Raw genomic sequence first — 19,120 nt, forward strand, 5'->3', positions numbered from 1 at the left:
CAGATTGAGCAGTGTTGCGCTGCTTTTGCAGAGGGACAGCCAATCATCGACCATAACTCATGGACCGCCTTCCACCAAGCCCTAGAAATCCCAGAGCCTGAGGGGTGGCTGTTTCTGCCAGGTGTCTGCGCCGCAAGCTGACCAGTGTGGCCGCTTCCTGACCTGGCGTACTGGGAGAAGAAGCCCCAGCGGGGGGTGGGGCCTGAGAAGCCGTCACACCAGTTGCGGGTGGCTCTCCACAACCGCGCCAGGTGATAAAGAGGAAGCATGAGGAACCCAAGGTGGCGGAGGCCGCCGTACCCTGGCCCGCCGCCGCTCGTGGTAGAGGGAGGGTAGAGAGAAGAAGCCCACGGCCCCCTGCCATGAGAAACAATGTGAGCCGCTGCCACGTTGAAAAATAACCTGTGGGTTAAGGATGTTCCTTTAAGGGCAAGCTTCACAAGGGGGAGCAGCAGGTTTATTGCTTATTAAGCCATTAGGGGCTTGAACTTGCTCTCCCTGCCTCATCTTCTTTCAAAGGGGAAACATGTCGATTTGGGGATTTCTCCCAATAAATTCAGGGTCCATTTAGTCAGCTCTTTCCCAAGCTTCGGGTAGACTTTGGATGATAGGAAAAGAAGCAGGCTTGGTGTCAGAGAAGGTTTATTGAAAAATTCTCACCCTGAACTGGTGGGGTAGCATGTATCATCATTCACTAAAACTGACTGGAGTGGGGAGAATGAAATCAGACAAAATAATTGGGAAAAAAACGGATATTGAAATTAAGGATAAGAAAGATATTAATTATATATACGTACGTTTATATCATTGAAACTAACGAAATATAGAAATCTCTAGCAAGGCTAAATGAAACCAAAAGAGAGGGACATGGCCCATCATGAGAGAGGAAGGGTGTGAATTAGGTATAGAGAGAAAAGTGTTCTTTCTAACCGAAGTTAGAGTTTAGTCTATAGAGCAGTCAAGGAGACTTTCAAAACAGCGTTCCTTCTAGTGGCTCCTTTTTCTTGGAAAGTGACCTCTGGCTTCAAAAAAACAAATCTTTTCATTTAAAACTAAGGGGGCTATAGTATTTATTGTGCAAATACATAAACTTCTAAGAATGAAAGTAACTCTATTAACAGTTAAACCAGGACAACTGGCAAAACCTGACCTTATCATGCTTATAATGTATATTATCATGTTGATTCAGTAATTACTGCTTAACACGTATAAGAAACACCTGGGAAAACATGTTTGTAATCTCAAGATAGGTGCAAGAAACTAAAAGGACATCTAAATTTTCTGACACCTGTCTATAAATTTTTTTTAAAATTTTTTCTAGATTGAATTATTGTTAAATTGTTAACACATCTGATTAAAGCAACATAGCTATACTACAAATCCTAATAATTTTCAAACCCAAGAAGTAAAACTATAGGAAATTTATCCAAATGAGGTAGATATTTGCAATTAATTAAGGATATTACTTCTTGCTAGAATGAGATAGGCTTGAGCATCAATTTTAATCATTTTTTGTTTATAGAGGCAAGCACTAAGTATTGTTTACAAAAATGTTAATAAGTTATACCTGTATATGTATTATATGCTAGGCATACATGTGTATACTTACATATTAACTAGTAACTCATGTAATGATTATGTTAATTCTAATACATTAACTCATTTTTTCATTGAAATAAACTACAGATAGTATTTTTCATTCCCATTTTATAATTTTTGTATTTTATTTCTCTGTGCATCAGATTCTTCATTTATCAAAAAGAGGTAATGACAATACCTCTGTTTTGTAAGATGGATTTTAAAAGGGTGATGGGAGAGGAGAACTGGTGTGAGAAGTCGTCAGGTAAATCCATTTTAGGAAATCTCACCCATGAAACTTGGAGAATTGATATAGAACAAAGCCGGCCTTTTGGAAATCTGTTAGAACAACCCTACCCCCCTTTCCCAGGATATATTCCAATTTGAAGACACAAGAGATCCGTTAACTAACCTGAATTTGGATCTAATTTTGCCTTCACTGGCTGCATTAGGCACTTACTTTACTAGTCTCCACAAAGAACTGCCACAAGAAATAATAAATTTTATTATTTCAAAATTTAAATTTTATAAATACAACTTCTGGGGGAGAAGAGTTGTCTTAAGTCACTTAAACACCTGAAGAAAATATATCTGAGAATGTTGCTGAGAATCTTGAGATTTGAAGGAATAAGCTCATAGCAGTGGATGGAGATGGGGGTAAGGAAGAAATGAATTTTTTACTGTGTACCCTTTGATATTTTTTGAATATTGTGCCATGTGCATAAAAAAGACAGTGTAACCATGCACAAATAATCAGTGAATATCATCTAGTATCTCCTGCCAGTTTTTTCGTTATTCATATGATAAAGATTTCTAAGGCATAGTCACATACAAAATAAGTCCCTGATGCTTGATAGTATATTAAATATAAAATCTGAAATAATGGAAGAAAATGGAAAATAAAACATAAAGATACAACTCATCTCAAGGTGGTAGAGAAGGTTTTTAAATTTTATTTTTTTAAAACAATGGATGTAAAGTATGAAGTAAGAGACTGGTTTTTATGTTTTTTTTCCCTAAGAAGTACCACTGAAAATGAGCAAAACCCAGTGAAAAAAAATTTTTAGTCAATTTTTCCAGCATTATTTTTGAAATATTTTTGTCTCATTTCCAAACAAATTGTGATGCTTCCTTTGCTCATTTAGTTGTTCTGAATACTAAGATTGACAACTCTTGCTCTAGCTAAGGGCTTGTTTACAAATTACAGAAAGGATTACACATTCACAGAAAAGATTACACATTTATGGAAAGAAGTTAAAACAGAATACAAAGACACATAAAGTGCTGGAGTACCTGAGAAAATAGAAGCAAGAGAAGATGGGAAAACAGAATGTGGACTTAAAATGGTGCCTAGAATGATGCCAAAAATAGATACGTTTTTTAAAGATAAGCCACAATTTTAGTTCTGAATGTTCTAGCCATCAAAGCAACAGAGAAGCATAGTCAATTACACAATTAACTACAACCCCTCTGCCCTGGAAAAAAAGGAAAGATGGTTTAGGAATAGGACTATATTTGGAACTTAATGCAAAAGAAAATGTCCCAAAGATAGTCCTAACATAACTTGTGATGACTAAAACAACACAACCACAGATGCTACAGAGTTGATTAATACTTTGCCATGTTTTAATCTAGAGAGGGATCTCTAGAAGGTATCCTGTTTTGAAAATAATATATTTTTCCCTTTGATTATTGGAATTTTCCTTCTTTTTCTTTGCTTTTCCTCTTTTTTCATCTTCCTCTCTTTTTTCCTCCTCTGTCCTTTTGTTCTTCTTCCACTGCGTGATTGGCTATGAATCCTCCCCCAAAGTATTAAGGATACTTAAAAAATCTACTTAGTCTGTAGATTTTTTTTACTTGCTCTATTTGGGGGGTTTGATATAGATACTGTGCCTTCATTGAAAAAAAGAAAATTGAATGTTTTCTTTCTCTTCCACACCCTGTTTAATTAACATTAGGGATATCCACTTCTTGAAGATTTGGTTGACTAGACCTTGAAATCATCTAGGTCTCCCACAGATGGAGGGGGAGGAGGGGTGATTGTGGTGGTGGTGATACAGGGCTTTGACAACATCTGTATTTCTTCCAGATATTTGTCTGTTTAAGTTTCTTTCATTTATGATTAGTTTTGGTAATTTATATTGTCCTAAGGAATCATTCAGTTTTCAAATTTAATTGCTTATATAGCTTTCAATTTGCTTTTTATTTGTATCCTCATTTTAATGTCTTATTTCTTATATATTTGTACTTTTTCTCTTTTTTTCCTTGTTTAGGCTAGCTATTGATTTCTCTGTGTTATTGTTTTAAATAATAAGATGTTTTATAACTCATTAATTTCTAACTCTTTATATTCTGCGTAGATTTAATGTGTTTTCTTTCTCTAATTTTTTGAGATTGATAATTCATTTATTTTAATTATTTTCATTTATCAAAATAAGTTTTTATTGTTAGGCATTTAACTCAGAACCACTTCCATCTTGTACTCTAGGTGCAAGGGGTATGTGGTGTTTTCATTATCTTTATGTTTTAAAGATACTGCAAGTGTTACTTTGATTTTTCTGAGTTAAGGTTCTTTTGAGAGAGGGAAATGTTACGATTTCTGGCTGTAAGGTCTTTGTTTTTCTTTTTTTTCTGGGTTTATTTATTGTTTCCTTATTTCTTATTGTGCTGTGTTCAGTTAATGTCTGTCTGTACTTTGTAGGTTTCGTAATTGGGACTGTTTTTTTTGTGGCCCAATATATGCTAAATTTTTACAAATAGTTCATAGACACTTGTAAGTTTAATTTCTGTTTTCAGCATATGGAATTTCATCATTTCAATCAGGATTCTCTTATTAATTAAGTTACTTTGATATTCTTTGTGTTTATTATTGTTAAAAAGAAACAGGTCCAAAATGGAGTCATTTATATTAAGCCCCACAAAAGACTTAATACCTAACCTACTTGCTGTTTTAGCCTTTCCTGGCAATGCAGTTTTAAACCAATCAGTCTGGAAATTCCTGACCAGCACTAGTGAGGTAATCTGCCTGCTCTATCCCCTAAGGAAAGGTGACCTTCCCTGAAAAAAATTTTTCTTTTCTTTTGCTAATAGCTTCCTTGCTCCAGTCTCCTTCCTATAAAAACTTTGTTTTGTACAACTCCTCAGTTATCTCTCTGCTTGTTAGATGGGATGCTACCTGATTCATGAATTGCTTAATAAAGCCAATTACATCTTCAAGTTTACTTGGTTGAATTTTGTTTTTTAACATTATTTTTTTCCTATTTATTATATCCTTATATGATAGGTGAACTAAAAGCTCCTACAACCAATGTGTTTTTAGTATTTCTATTTATATCTTATAATTTTTTTAATTTATTATCTTGAAGTTATATTTTTGGTGTAGGTAATTTTTGATGATACTTGGTATTTGTATTTTTGGTGATATTCATGATGTTATATTTTGGTTGAGGTTTGTTATATTTACCATTACAAATATTGTGTGTTGAATTGTGTCCCCCCCCAAAAAAAAGATATGTTGAAGTCCTAACCCTCAGTACTGCCAAAAGTGACCTTGTTTGGAAATAGGGTCTTTGCAGATATATTTAAGATCATGAGGATGGGCTCTAATTCAGTATGACTGGTGTCCTTGGGAAAAGAAAATTTGGATATATACACAAGCAGAGGAGACATTATGTGAATGCCACGTGAAAATGAAGGCAAAGATCTGGATGCATGTATGAGCCAAGGCATACCAAAGATTGCTAACCAACCAGCAGAAGCTAGGAGAGAGACATGGAACCAGTTCATTCTCACAGCCCTCAGAAGGAATCAACCCTTGACTTCTAGCCACCAGAACCACAAGACAAAAAATTTCTGTTGTTTTCTGTTGGTGTGTGGTACTTTGTTACAGTGATCCTAGGAAACTAATACAGGTTACTTGGCTTCATTTATTGTTTTTTTGCCCTGAATTCAAATTTATCTGATACTAAAATGTGCTCCCAATTTCTGTTGTCACTTGCCTGGTATACTTTTGACAGTTCCTTTATTTTCAAACTTTAGTGCCTCTTGAATTTTTAAAACATAATTAGACCATGTCAGCTCCATGCTCAAAAAACCCTCAATGACTTCCCTTTGCATTAGAGTAAAATTATTCCATTTGAAAAGCCTACTTCCTTAGTATGAAGTGCAAAGCATTGCATGGTTCTGTCTCTTCTCAGACCTCATTCTGCTCTGCCCTCCGTGACCTCTAGCACAGGAGTCTTATTGTGGTACTTGTAGTAAGCTGAGCTCTTTACTTCCACAAGTCTGTTCTCTCTGTCAGTAACCTTGTTTCCTCTTCAGTGGCTTTATACTTCTGGTTCTTCATGTCTTAGCTCAAATCTTTCTTTTCAGAGATTTCTTCTCTGATCACTGTATCTGATGTGATCTAACTCCATTTCCACCGAAACTCTCAAACACATCACTCATAATTCCCTGGTAGCATTGATCACCGTATGAATTTATTTTATTTATATTCATATTTGTCATCTCTACCCCCACTAGAATCTAAGTCCCATGAGACTTAAGACTCTTGTCTGCATTTTCACCATGTCTAGAATGTCGGCTTTGCATGTAGTTGGCAAAGAGTAAGTATCTGTTGAAAGAAGTAAGGGAATTACAAAGAAAGGAAGGATGGATGGATGGAAAGGAAATCTACAAGCCATTTTGTTCTCTTCTCAGCCTTTCATAAAATACTTGCTCAGAACCTCTAACTGAGGAGTGCCTTTCAATGTTAGAGTGTTTATTCTAATCTAAACTCTACTCTGTGCCTCCTGTTGTTCCAGCTACTTAATCATCAGCTGTAACAGCTTGAAAGAAACAGTTTTTCCATTATTAAAGAAGTAATTTTTATTGGTATGTAATCAGTGGTCATTCCTTCTTCACCCACTTCCCATATGCGATGCTCATATGGTGGATGGTGTAAGTTATCTTCTCCCTCAGCCCAGAGACCTTTAATATGTTATTCCCAATATTATCCTCATACAGTCACACATGATTTGAACATTTGAAGAGATCCTAGCCAAGAAATCCCTGATCTAATCAGGAAGAATCACTAAATTCTTCTCTAACAGGTCATACTGACAGGCATTTCAGAAAAAGGACCAAAACTAGAAGAAAGAAAAAGGGAGAGGCACATTCCCAGATGATTCAACATTCCCTGTAGATTTTATCAAGAACAATTATATATGTATATATTTCCAAATACATTTAAAAAGTAATTTTATCTTAATTAAACAACATTAACCAGAACAGAGCAATGTTTTCACCAATTACAAAAAAAGCAAAGGATAATCTCTAGCTCACATATATCTACTTCCACCATATCACCATCTGATGGCAGCATACCCTCAAAATATAGATTCTACTTTTTAATGTTTCAGATCAATTCATTCCTTTATAGGGCATCTGCTATTTCCAGACAATGTGATATAAATATTTCCATGGCCTAGTCTGTTCTCTTAAGGAGCTCACAGTACACTGGAAGAGACAGGCATATACACAGATAATTTTAATAACAGTGTGCAATGAATATTATAGAAGCTTAGAGATGGACTCTTAGCCTAATATGAAGATAAGGTAAGATTTTCCCCTATGAGATTATACCTGAATTGAGTTTTAATATGTGCAAGTTACCTAGATTAAAATAGGTAGTAAAATGATGAATATCATCATACAGAGGCAAAAGAGACTAGTTTGTATATAAGGAAGAAAAGAGGCTATTGGAATCAAAGGAGGAGAAAATAGTTGTACATTTCAGGCCCAATGATCCACTAAACATCACATTTTTGGGGCACATCTATATGCTGGGCATCCATCTATATACAAAGAAAACAAAATGAACACAATCTTTGTCCTAATAAAGCTTTTCTTCTAGCACATACACTAATGATCAATTGAAACTATAATGCCAAGTAATTATATTCAAATTAAAAACAAGCAGAATATGGATAGGGCAGACACAGGGAGATGGCAGTGGGGAGGCAGTGATATTTTAGATAAGGCCACCAGGGAACACCAGATGTTTACCTAGGTGATAAAATTATATATACGGACCATAATCACACTTATGGCTAAAGTACGTTAGCAAGCTAACAATGAAAATGCACTTACCAACACTTGACCCACAAAGGTCTGTGCTGAAAGCAGCATTTCTATACGATTACGAAATATTCCTTGGAAGTGGAGACTTTTTAAATGTTTACTACGGATGCTCTTTGTCAAGAGTAGTTCCTATAAGGAAGAGAAAAGAAGTGAGAGTGAGCTGGATCCCAGAGAAAGTAATCTGTTTTATGTATGTTGGTAGAGCCTCCTGCTGTGTTATCAGCCAGAAATTACTATACCTTGTCCAACCCAGAGAACCCCAAAATCCCTTATTCAGCATATCATGAAATGAATTTTACTGGGTTTGCATTTTACTGGTCTTTTGCACAGCTTTTTAATTAGGAATTCTGCGGTCACCATGCCTTCTTCACATGCTCTCAGTCCTAGACCCTTCAAACTGACATTATTGTAGTGATCAGGATTGGGAATAGCATGCTTCTTCCTGCTCTGGGAACATCTCTTATCCTTTTCTATCAAGATACATGGACAAAAGAAAAAGATTACAAATTGGTTTTTAGTGATTACTTAAGTATCTGCTCTCTTTTGGGGAAAGAAGGAAAGTTTCAGCAGTTTTATGTTGCTTTTAGTTCCTTATCTGGTGACATATCCTGTTGATATAATCCCTCCTCATATTTATAAAGTGCTTTACTTATTATATTTAAATTTATAGTAATCCTATGAAGTAGACAAAATAAGTGTGATTAAAACCACTATCTACTGCTAAGGAAACGGGGGTATAGAGAAATTACATGACTGGCCCATAAGCAGGGGATAAGAGGCTGGAGTCTGAACTAGCCCCCATATCTATTGATAAGCTACCACCAAGAAAGACACAAGTGAGCTAGGATTGACCACACCATGCTGACTGAGACCCTCTGACTTTTAGAAAAACTCATTATATATGGAGCCAGGGTTTTGAAATGACTTAATTTTTCTACTCATAATCTCTGAATGGTGAAAGAAAAGTCTCATTAAATAACTATTTGATAATAGAACTCATATCTTGATCAGTGATTTGCCCTCTAATATCTATGACTCATCATGTGCATTCCTGAGATGTTGTCTGAGACTTGATTTAAAAAAAAATGTTCAGTATAACATTAATGTGGAACACTCCTTTGAATTTCATTATGAAATTAGAGGAGCCTTCTGTGGGAAAACAAATTGACCCTAAGATAAGATATAATAAAATCATACTTATGAATGTAGTAAACATTTTAAAAATGCACATTTAAGGAGAAAACTATGACTCCAAATAATTTTTAAAACATCTTTGACAGTTGTGACATTTTTTGCATTAGGCCAACTTTCCCAAAGGCTTAGAGAAAAAATACAACACTCTCGATTTAATTAAATGTAACAAGTTACTGAGAAGTCACTCAGCTTGTATCAAATTCTCTCAAGGTTCAAAACCAGAAAAGTAGAGTATTCTGGAGGCTTGGACCCTACTTCTTAACATCTCATAATAGTTGCTTCCTATTAGAAATTAAGACACCTCTGGACAGAAGGGCAGACATGAATTACATCCCAAAGAAGGGAAAAATACTGCAAATGTTTATGGACAAATAGGTTCTCACATTTTTGTAACCACACAAAAATAAATACAATGGAGGGAAAAGATACATTTTCTGGAGCAGAAATCTAAGGAGATTAAACAATTCTAGCAATTCAGTTGTGCATTGGGAAAAAAGAAAAAAAGTAGAAGGCAGATTCTCCATACCCATTACTCATTTGTGTACTCTATCAGTCTTGTTAAGGAGTAAGTGCTCCTCAGAATTCTTTCCACAGTTTTTATGCCACTGCTTAAAGTCGTTACAAAAATTAAGAATAGAGGGGACTCATTTAGCAACAAAATCTATGAACTACTATACTGGGTACATGTTGAATGCAGAAACCTGAATTCCATTTTATGATTATTGCCAATGACCTTAAAAAGTTACCAAGTTATTACAAATTCTGTTATTTTATGTCAATGTTTACCATTAAGAGAAATGTTTTAAGCAACTTTTCAATATTGACTACAATGCACAAGTGAAATGTGTTCTGTTATGGAAATTGCTGTATCAGTAAAACAAAGTTTGGGAAACAAAAATTGGGAACAAATCACACAGGGCATAATAAAGCTCTGCCTTCGACCACCGGTATTAGAACAGCCATTATACAGCATTTGAGAGTTTTATTTCAGCTCTTAAGCAAAGTCTTACCTAAGATACCATTATTCTCGTCATCATCATTTGCTAGCTGTTACCCCACAGCCCCCACCCTTGCAAAGCTTGTTTGGTTGTGAATAGTGTCTCTGCATTTGTGGCTGGATGGCATGTGAATGTATGCATGGGTTTCCGTATGAATATATGTACAACTAGGTGTGTTGTGTTAACATGGTATATAAAAGACAATGTACATGTGTTAAGTACATATGCATCCTGCATGCGTGATTTATGAAAGTAAGGTTGACCTGATGGTGGTCTTTGCCTGCCTCATAGTACCAAGCACAACTATCATTTTAAAATTCAAAATAGAGCCATAGATGTAAATGTTTGTGGACATTTTTTTTTTTTTTTTTTTTTAAGAATAGTGACTCTCTGTTTCCAGAGCTATCATTCATCATCAGCCACAGCAGACATTCTTTCTCTGAGGGGTGGGAGAGGAGGCCCAGCTCTGTACCTGCTGCCTTTGGAATGGTGTCCTGGGGTCCTGTTTTCTACCCCAGGGGAGGATCAGCCCCTTTCTAAGGCACTGGATTAGAGCTGGGTCTGTTAGCTCATGAAAACTGAGTGAAGCTTAAATTGTTTTCTAAACCCAGTCACTTGCCAAACCTGTCTCAATCTTCATACAGTAGGATCCAAAATAAGGAAACTGACCAAGAGAATTCCTGTTCCCTTGATGTTTTGCCATTTTTTAATGGTTCTCCAGATCAGTCTGAAAATGAGTAAGATGAGGAGTCCAAGCAAGAAGGTCACAAAGGAAGAGAGAATAAACGCTGCTTGGATCTCACTTGAGCAGGCCATTTTCCCAGATCTTCCCCACTATCACGCTGCGGCTTTGTTTGAAAGATCAGGAGACGGAACTGCTGGGCTTCTGTGATGTCATGATCACATGGTAATGATTCCAGAAATTAGAGTTTAGTGTATCAATGAGTCCTAAGGCCAGGTGTAATAGCAATAAGTGATTCCAGGAACAAGGGTCAGCTAACCACTGCAATGCTGACTCATAGGATGCAAATGAATGAACAGGAGAAGACCGGGTCCACAACGTGGTCTTCAGAAGACAAGAATTCTAGATCTAATTCTTTTACTGACTTTCTTTCTGACTTAGAGGAAATTACAGCCTTCATGGCTATGGTCAATGGTCAATGGGCTATTTGGTTTGTTGCAAACACCTTCATTTTTTTTTCTTTTCTTTCTTTCTTTCTTTTTTTTTTTTTTTTTAATTTTTTATTTTTGGTGGAATGGCATCCAGCCATCTGTGTGTCAGTGAATTGATTCTTTACCTGAGCAGATGCCACATGCTCAGTAATTGTGGAAGGACAGATGAGAGGAGTACTTCAAGATTTTTGCTTAGCTCATCAATAAGAAAGGCACGATAGGGCAGGTATTATAGAAAGTACTTTTACTGGTGCGAACACTGGTCAGTTGTTAAATATTTGAGCCCAGAAATCTGTTCCTCTGATCTCTTCTTTATGGGACCGTCCCTTCTTGCTTTTATCCCTGCCCTGTCAGCAAACACTTTGGGCCAGCAGAGGTAAAGTTCAGAATGAGAGCAATTTCTTTTATTTTCTCTGATGTTTTCAAAGGCATAAGAAATGTCATGCCTTTCAGTGCACCCACGTGGCAGACAAAATGTCAGAGCCTGATGGGGGGGCCTAGTCCCCCCAGTTATTATGAAGATGGCCTGACACAAGGTGATGAGACCCAGGAGAAATGTTGTTGTCCTTTGGAGCCTTCATGATTCTGCTCTATGTGGCAGACTATTTCTAGAAGAGAATTACAACATTTCCTAGAACTGCTGCCACAGTTATATTTCCTTCTAAGCTGAGCTATAATTTCCACAAAATCTAGTCATTAAGCTAGCATAGGGCAATATTAGGAAGGACTCTGGTCTAGAGTTAGGAGCCCTGAATTCCGGCCCCAGTCTTTCATTTAAGTTGCTGTGTGATGTCTAATAAGTCACTTTACTTTTCACAGTCATTTATTTTATGTTGAAAATAACATAATAACATACTTGATGGAATTACTGTAGGGATTCAATAAGGTAGTGTGATCGTATTTTGAAAAGCATAAAACTCAAAACAAGGAAAGATAACCATTAGCTATTTCAGTTCCTTTTCTGAATGGCACTGATTATAAAGCAAAGAGGAAGGGAGGGAGGGAGGGAGGGAGGAAGGAAGGAAGGGAGGAAAGAAGGAAGAAATTATGTGTTTAGATCACATGCACGCATGAGCATAAGCCCCTATAGCTAGCTATTTGGAAAATAAGATCACAGTTTCCAAGTTAAAGCTCATTTACTTAGTCTGATTAATCTTAAGTAATGGTTAAGCTATCATCATCAATTCAACTTTCTTATTTTCCTAACTTTTGCTATTTAATATTGTCAAAGTACTACCAATTCTTTCCAAGATACTATCTAGGCATCTCTTTCCCCCTTTCCCAGCAATTGTCCTATGAGAACAAAAAGATTCAATTTTAATTAAACAGCCAGGTAGCTTGTCCCTCTAATATATTATGGTCATGGTAATACTAGTTTCTGTGGCTGAGTCAAGGAATGTGTGGATTTCTTTCAAAGTCGGTCTTTCCAAATTTGTCTTGAACCTCCAGTGTCTGGGTCATCTGGTTTCCCTGGAACTGTCCCAGCTTCTGTACTGAAAGTCTAACATCCTGAGAAGACCCTTGGTCCTGGGCAGATTGGGGTAGGTAGTCCTCCTGCCCCCCCCACTTCCACTTCTTCATCTATACAGTGCTTCAGCCACACCGCCCCATCCTAGCTACGAGGGCACGCAAAGTCTTTTCTTTCTCCAGGCCTTTCCGACACACGGTGCCTCTGCCTAGAACACACACTTGTGTCTCCAGCAGCCGCTTTCTTCATGTCTCTTTTTAAATGGCCCACCACACTCTCCTGACCATCCTTTAGAAAGGAGGGCTGGTCACAGGCCCCAGGATTCTGTGATGGCCCTTTCCTTCACGGCACTTCATGGCATTTCTTGTAATTACCTTATTTCCTGTTGTCTGGTTTATTTTCTATCTTCCCTCACAAAATGTAAGCTCCACAAGCTTAGGGATACCTGTTTTATTCATTACTGAGTAGCCCGTGTCAAGTAATATACCTGCCACATGCTTGGCAAGTCACCAGAACTTAATAAATATCTGGAGATTGAATGAATAAATCCTAGATCCTTAGAAATATGTTAGGTGAATGAAATACTGACTCTACATGGACTTTAACCCAAGTTATCCACACTTCTCTCCTCTATATTTCCCATCTCTCACTACAAACTATTTTCATGAAGGAAGTGTGCCATCTGCAGTTGTTTATGCACAGGGCATGGTATGTGGTATGTGTGTGTGTGCTCAGAATGTGTGTATACAATGTGTGTGGTTTGTGGTGTGTGTGTGTGCATGTCGTGTGTGCATGTGATGGTGGGAGTTTGTGTGTGGGCGCATGGTGACGTGTGTGTGCTTTTGCGAGCAGTGTGTATGTGTTGAGTGGTGCGGGTGTGTGTGTGTGTGTGTGTGTGTAGGGGAAAGGGCATATGATTTGGATCAAGTGCCATTCAAAGTGTTACTATCTTTGCTAACAGGTTCAAATTTGGTAACTTTTCTCAGAGTTACTGAGTTATTGTGGCATGGTAGAAGTGTGTGATGAAGGAAAAGCTGCCATTTGTAGCTTGGTAGCAATTCAGTATTCAGAACTAGAGAGACAATTTGAAACAACATTACCTTTTACAATAACTGAGAAAGGACTCCCCTTGTACTAGATAATTTAAAGAAAAGAAAAAATTCACTATTCTGTTGGCTACCTACAATCAGCCAGAATCTTCTGTGTGTGTGTGTGTGTGTGTGTGTGTGTGTGTGTATTGAGCAAGTACTATGTGCCAGGCACAATGGAAGCACAATGGTCAACAAAAGAAACCTAGTTCATTCCCTCACAGGACATACAGTTAACTGAGGAAGATGTTTACAATTAGAAACTAGGAAAAGTGTTTGAGGGAAAAAAACAGGTGATGGAAGGAGGGACCTAATCGAGGTGAAGAGGCCAGAAGCTGCCTCGAGCCCGTCGTGTGTGAAACTGAGGGCTGAAGCATGACATGCTACCTCAGTCAGATCCTCCAGTGGGTGTGGAGAGGCCAGGAACAAGCACTGCGCCCACCGTTAGGCAGAGGTACCATCTTGGGCAAGGTTGGGAAGGATGGCACTTCTGAAGAGAGTGGTTGCATGCACAGTAATGACCCAAGAGAAGCCTGGCTGCGTATGAAGGGGACCAGATCACGCAAGGCCTTGTATTCAGGTTAGGATTAAAAATACACACAGACCAACAAAAATTCATCCCAAGAACAAGAGGAAACATTTGAAAGCTTTCAGAGAAGGACGTTAAGTGATTGAATCCCAGTTGTAAAGGGATTACCCTGACTTACAGAGAAGACACCGCAGCAGGTGAGATGTGTTGGCTGGTGGAGATACGCGGGCAGGTGGGAGTGACGTCCAGCAGGTAACATCTGCTCCCCTGCATGAGGGACATGAGGGAGAGGACTGGTCAAAGCTACCCTGCTTTTCCAGCTGGTACTTCTGGGGGTTTCTTGGAAGCATTCACTGCTGTGCCTTTAAAACTCCACCTAAGAGGGATGCCTGGGTGGCTCAGTCAGTTAAGCGTCTGCCTTTGGCTCAGGTCATGATCCCAGGGTCCTGGGATTGAGCCCCGCATTGGGCTCCTTGCTCAGCCGGAAGCCTGCTTCTCCCTCTGCCACTCCCCCCCCGTGCTCTCTCTCTTTCTCTCTCTGTCAAATAAATAAATAAAATCTTAAAAAAAAAACTCCATCTAAGAAATAAAGACAATGTGATGAAGAACTTTTCTTTTTTCCCACTCAGATGAATTTTTTTAACGTGTCAGTGATTTGATTAGAAAATAGCTTCACTTTGTACACATCTCTATAATTTACCTCCGGGCATTCAAATATTCTGGAAAAATTGTACTTTATAATGAGAATGAATAAATGTTTTATCTTAAAAATTTAGTTTTCAACAAATGTGCCCTATTTGAAAAAAGTAAGTAAAAACTTCATTTTTTTAAGTGTCTACACCAGCACTTATGAGTGTGTGTGTGTGTGTGCCTATGTGTGTGTTTGTGTATAATGATTCTGAAAATAATAACCATATTGTGATGTTATCTTTTAAGGATCTAAATCCATCCATCACACTGTATGGTATAACTCTACCCTCTTCTGTTTCTGTAAGAAGAGGTTCATTTCATACCACAATGAACATCCTCACCTTCTGTCAGACACTGGTCAAGAAATACTAGGCCTCAGTCCGTGCAGCTAGTCAATGTCAGAACCAAGTCTAAAGTCAGAGATGAAGATGGTTCCACCTCCACAGAACTCACATGCTAGTGAAAGTACATCAGCTTTCTGGGGTGAACATCTTTTTGTTGATTTCATGTATCTGTGGCTTGGGGAATGTTACTTACAGATTGTAGCCTCAGTCTCTCAAGGCCTTTGGACGAAGCTATTTTAATCACCTTTACCTTTCTTTACCTTTCATCTTCTGAAGGCTTCATTGCTATTTTTGGTTGAACTCCTTAAGTGTCATGAAATAGAAGAAATAGTAAATTAACTACGTCTGGAGAAAGCTTAGTGTTGAGGGAATATGATTTAATCCATATTCTCTTTAGAGCCATGATCCCGCCCTTTAAAAAGTCACTGTTCTTTTTAACTCACTCTCTTGTTCCCTATGTATTCCAAGTGGACAAACCACAACAAAATGTTCCACTGTGGTAGGCACTTCAACTCAACTGAATGGCTATCTACACTATATTGGTGAGAGTATGTGTTTGTGTTTAGAAACTATCAGCTCTGGAGAGGCTGATACAAGCAAGGTAATTGTAGTTAAAATCCATACAGAAAGTTGAGTTCTGTTTTTCTTTTTTCATTGAGTTTGTTGGTTTACCTCTGAAGCATAAGCCTTTGGACAGGCTTCTTATGCTCCCCCATCTTCATTTTCTCATTAGTAAAGTGAGGAGGCTGCTACTGGTATTTGGGATTCTTACCAGCTTTGAAACATGAATCTTTGATTCTATAATCGTAGATTATGACTCGACTAGATTGTGAACTCTTCCATGTACCAGTGTCTAAGCTCATCTACCAGATGAAGTCATTAAAAAATGAACAAAAAGGAAGAAGCATCATTTCTGAGTGGCTTTTTACTGAAGAGGTGTCCCCTTTGAAAAGTTAACTTGGAACCCAATTTGATTTCTTCTTGGATCTCATGGAATTTTCTTCATAGAGGGAATATGGTTATGTTGGTCACAGTCTCTGATTCCATCTGTGCATCCAAGCCTCTTTCCCTATGTGATCTGAATAGAAACATGCTAACTGGTTTGCCAGACACACCGTCTCTTTGGTTCTCTGTCCAATCTCCCATTCCTTTTCTCACTAATTTGCTTTCCGTGGTACTGCAGAGTTATGCTTCATTTTGGGTATTTGCAAACTGCATAGTAAGTCCATATGTATATCAAATATGTGGGTGGATTGCTAAGTGCAAAATGAAGAACTTCCTCAATCTTTTTAATTTTCTCATTTGTGGTTCCTAATTATTGTACCGTTTGGAGGGTGGTCTTAAATCGTGGTGCAAGTATTAACAAAAGTTAAGATATGAGCCTTCTCCATTTGGCCAGTAGGTGGGAGTATTTCACAGGGAATTAGCAAACTGCAGGGATTTTTTTATTTGTTTTGTTTTAGAAGATGGAGGACCCTTCTGGAAGAGAACTAAAAAGGAGAAAACAAAAACAGAAAGTTAAGAACGAAGAGAGGGACACCCAATCATATAAAATACAGGGCTTGTAAACAGTCTCACCAAAAACCCATTTTCTGTTCAGGCTCTCTCTGTTTATCCTCTGACTCTGCCCCTTTTGATAGAATAAAGGATGAATTAAACTGTTGATAACTCTGGAGTTCTTGTGTTTTTTTTTTTTTTTTTTTCCTTTTCTTTTTTTTATTTTATTTTTTTTTTTTTTTTAGTATAATCTCTATGGATCCTTGAGAGTCCTAAAAAACCTTTTCAGGAGAAGGAATAATGCAATCAGTCTCCTCAGAAATCAGGCCAGCTGAACACCAAGCTGGTGATTTCATCAGAATGCTTAATGCCCACCAGCAGAAGTGGTTCGTGAGAGCAACACAAGTGTAGGCTCACTCTTGGCAGCTTCATCAGCGACTCTGGCCAGGGTCTCAGTGCAGTTATCATTATGTCATCCCCTTGCCCATCTTCTCTACTGCTACCGTTTGGAATTATTTGTCTACCATTGAAAAGATTAAGGCAAATCACCAAACATTGTCCCAGCAGCTGGTTGCTGTATGAGTGTGTTTCTGCAGTCACAATTTCAATGAACTACGTGTTTGTTTGAGTCTCTGGGCAGTTGTATTCAACTTGAAGATTAGGTTGAAAAACGGAGCTGTCATCAATGGCATAGGAGATGAACGCCATCTCTTCTGTATCAGCTTCCGTTGAATTGGCACGTTCACCCAGACCCTTCTCTCCAAACCCCCACTGTGCCCTTGCAAGCTTTGGAAGGAGATGAAATGATGGACTGGCCTCCTGCTCTGTCTTTGGTTTGAGGATAGCCCGGCAGTTTTCCAATTATTCTCAGGAGACAAACCAAAACCCTATAGATACAAAATAACTTTCTAAAACACAAAGTTATTTTAATCTACATATTTTAAAGAAAATCCCAACAAATGATATAAGGTGCATACACAAGGCAAATGAAGTTCTTTGAAACTAGTTAACATCTTCTAAGACACAGCTTTGCATATTCACTAGCTCTATTATTTCTCCCAGCAAAGGATAAATTTGCCCTCTTTATTGGCATTTCTGACTTTCTTCATCAGTATTGTGATTTTAATTGCATTTATCCAAAAACTGCCTTTGTAAGCAGTGCCCTTGATACAGTGTGAAAGTAACTGTTGCATTAATATATTTATTTTCTTTTTTCAAGATGTCCTTGAAGTAAGGGTCTTTTGGAATATAATATGCAAACAGTATGTAGATAAGCACTGAGGCAAAAGAATTACTGAGCATTAAATCTGTTTATCCCTAAGTCCTACTCATTTCTTTTACTTCTTTTTTTTATTATTATGTTATGTTAGTCACCATACATTACATCATTAGTTTTTGTTGTAGTGATCCATGATTCATTGTTGGCATATAACACCCAATGCTCCACTCAATACGTACCCTCTTTAATACCCATCACCAGGCTAACACATCCCCCCACCCTCCACCCCTCTAGAACCCTCAGTTTGTTTCTCAGAGTACATAGTCTCTCATGGTTCATCTCCCCCTCCGATTTTCCCCCCTTCATTCTTCCCTTCCTGCTATCTTCTTTTTTTTAACATACAATGTATTATTTGTTTCAGAGGTACAGGTCTGTGATTCAACCGTCTTACACAATTCACAGTCTCACCATAGCACATACCCTCCCCAGTGTCTATCACCCAGCCACCCCATCCCTCCCAACCCCCACCACTCCAGCAACCCTCAGTTTGTTTCCTGAGATTAAGAATTCCTTGTATCAGTGAGATCATATGATACATGTCTTTCTCTGATTGACTTATTTCGCTCAGCATAATACCCTCCAGTTCCATCCATGTCATTGCAAATGGCAAGATTTTATTCCTTTTTTGATGGCTGCGTAATATTCCATTGTATATATATACCACCTCTTCTTTATCCATTCATCTGTCGATGGACATCTTGGCTCTTTCCACAGTTTGGCTATTGTGGATATTGCTGCTATAAACATCGGGGTGCATGTACCCCTTCGGATCCCTACATTTGTAACTTTGGGGTAAATACCCAGTAGTGCAATCGCTGGGTCGTATGGTAGCTCTATTTTCAACTTTTTGAGGAACCTCCATACTGTTTTCCAGAGTGGCTGCACCAGCTTGCATTCCCACCAACTGTAGGAGGGTTCCCCTTTCTCCGCATCCCCACCAACATATGTTGTTTCCTGACTTGTTAATTTTAGCCATTCTGACTGATGTGAGGTGGTATATCATTGAGGTTTTGATTTGGATTTCCCTGATGCTGAGCGACATTGAGCACTTTTTCATCTGTCTGTTGGCCATTTGGATGTCTTCTTTGGAAAAATGTCTGTCCTGTCTTCTGCCGATTTCTTGATTGGATCATTTGTTCTTTGGGTGTTGAGTTTAAGAAGT

At 38.0% G+C, this 19,120-nt stretch overlaps 1 protein-coding gene across 1 annotated transcript in view; it reads right to left on the reverse strand.

Annotated features, from left to right (window-relative positions):
* The window catches only part of KCNU1 (potassium calcium-activated channel subfamily U member 1), a 169,655-nt gene extending 152,268 nt beyond the window's left edge, over nt 1-17,387 (reverse strand). The window contains 6 exon segments of the mRNA XM_032413221.1: nt 7,708-7,827; nt 10,560-10,711; nt 10,714-10,776; nt 15,955-16,045; nt 17,097-17,199; nt 17,296-17,387. Coding sequence (XP_032269112.1) covers nt 7,708-7,827; nt 10,560-10,711; nt 10,714-10,776; nt 15,955-16,045; nt 17,097-17,199; nt 17,296-17,387 — 621 coding nt within the window.
* Nucleotides 17,388-19,120: the final 1,733 nt, after the last annotated feature.

The sequence above is a fragment of the Phoca vitulina genome, unplaced genomic scaffold, assembly GCF_004348235.1.
Source record: "Phoca vitulina isolate PV1807 unplaced genomic scaffold, GSC_HSeal_1.0 scaffold15, whole genome shotgun sequence".
Classification (NCBI taxonomy): domain Eukaryota; kingdom Metazoa; phylum Chordata; class Mammalia; order Carnivora; family Phocidae; genus Phoca; species Phoca vitulina.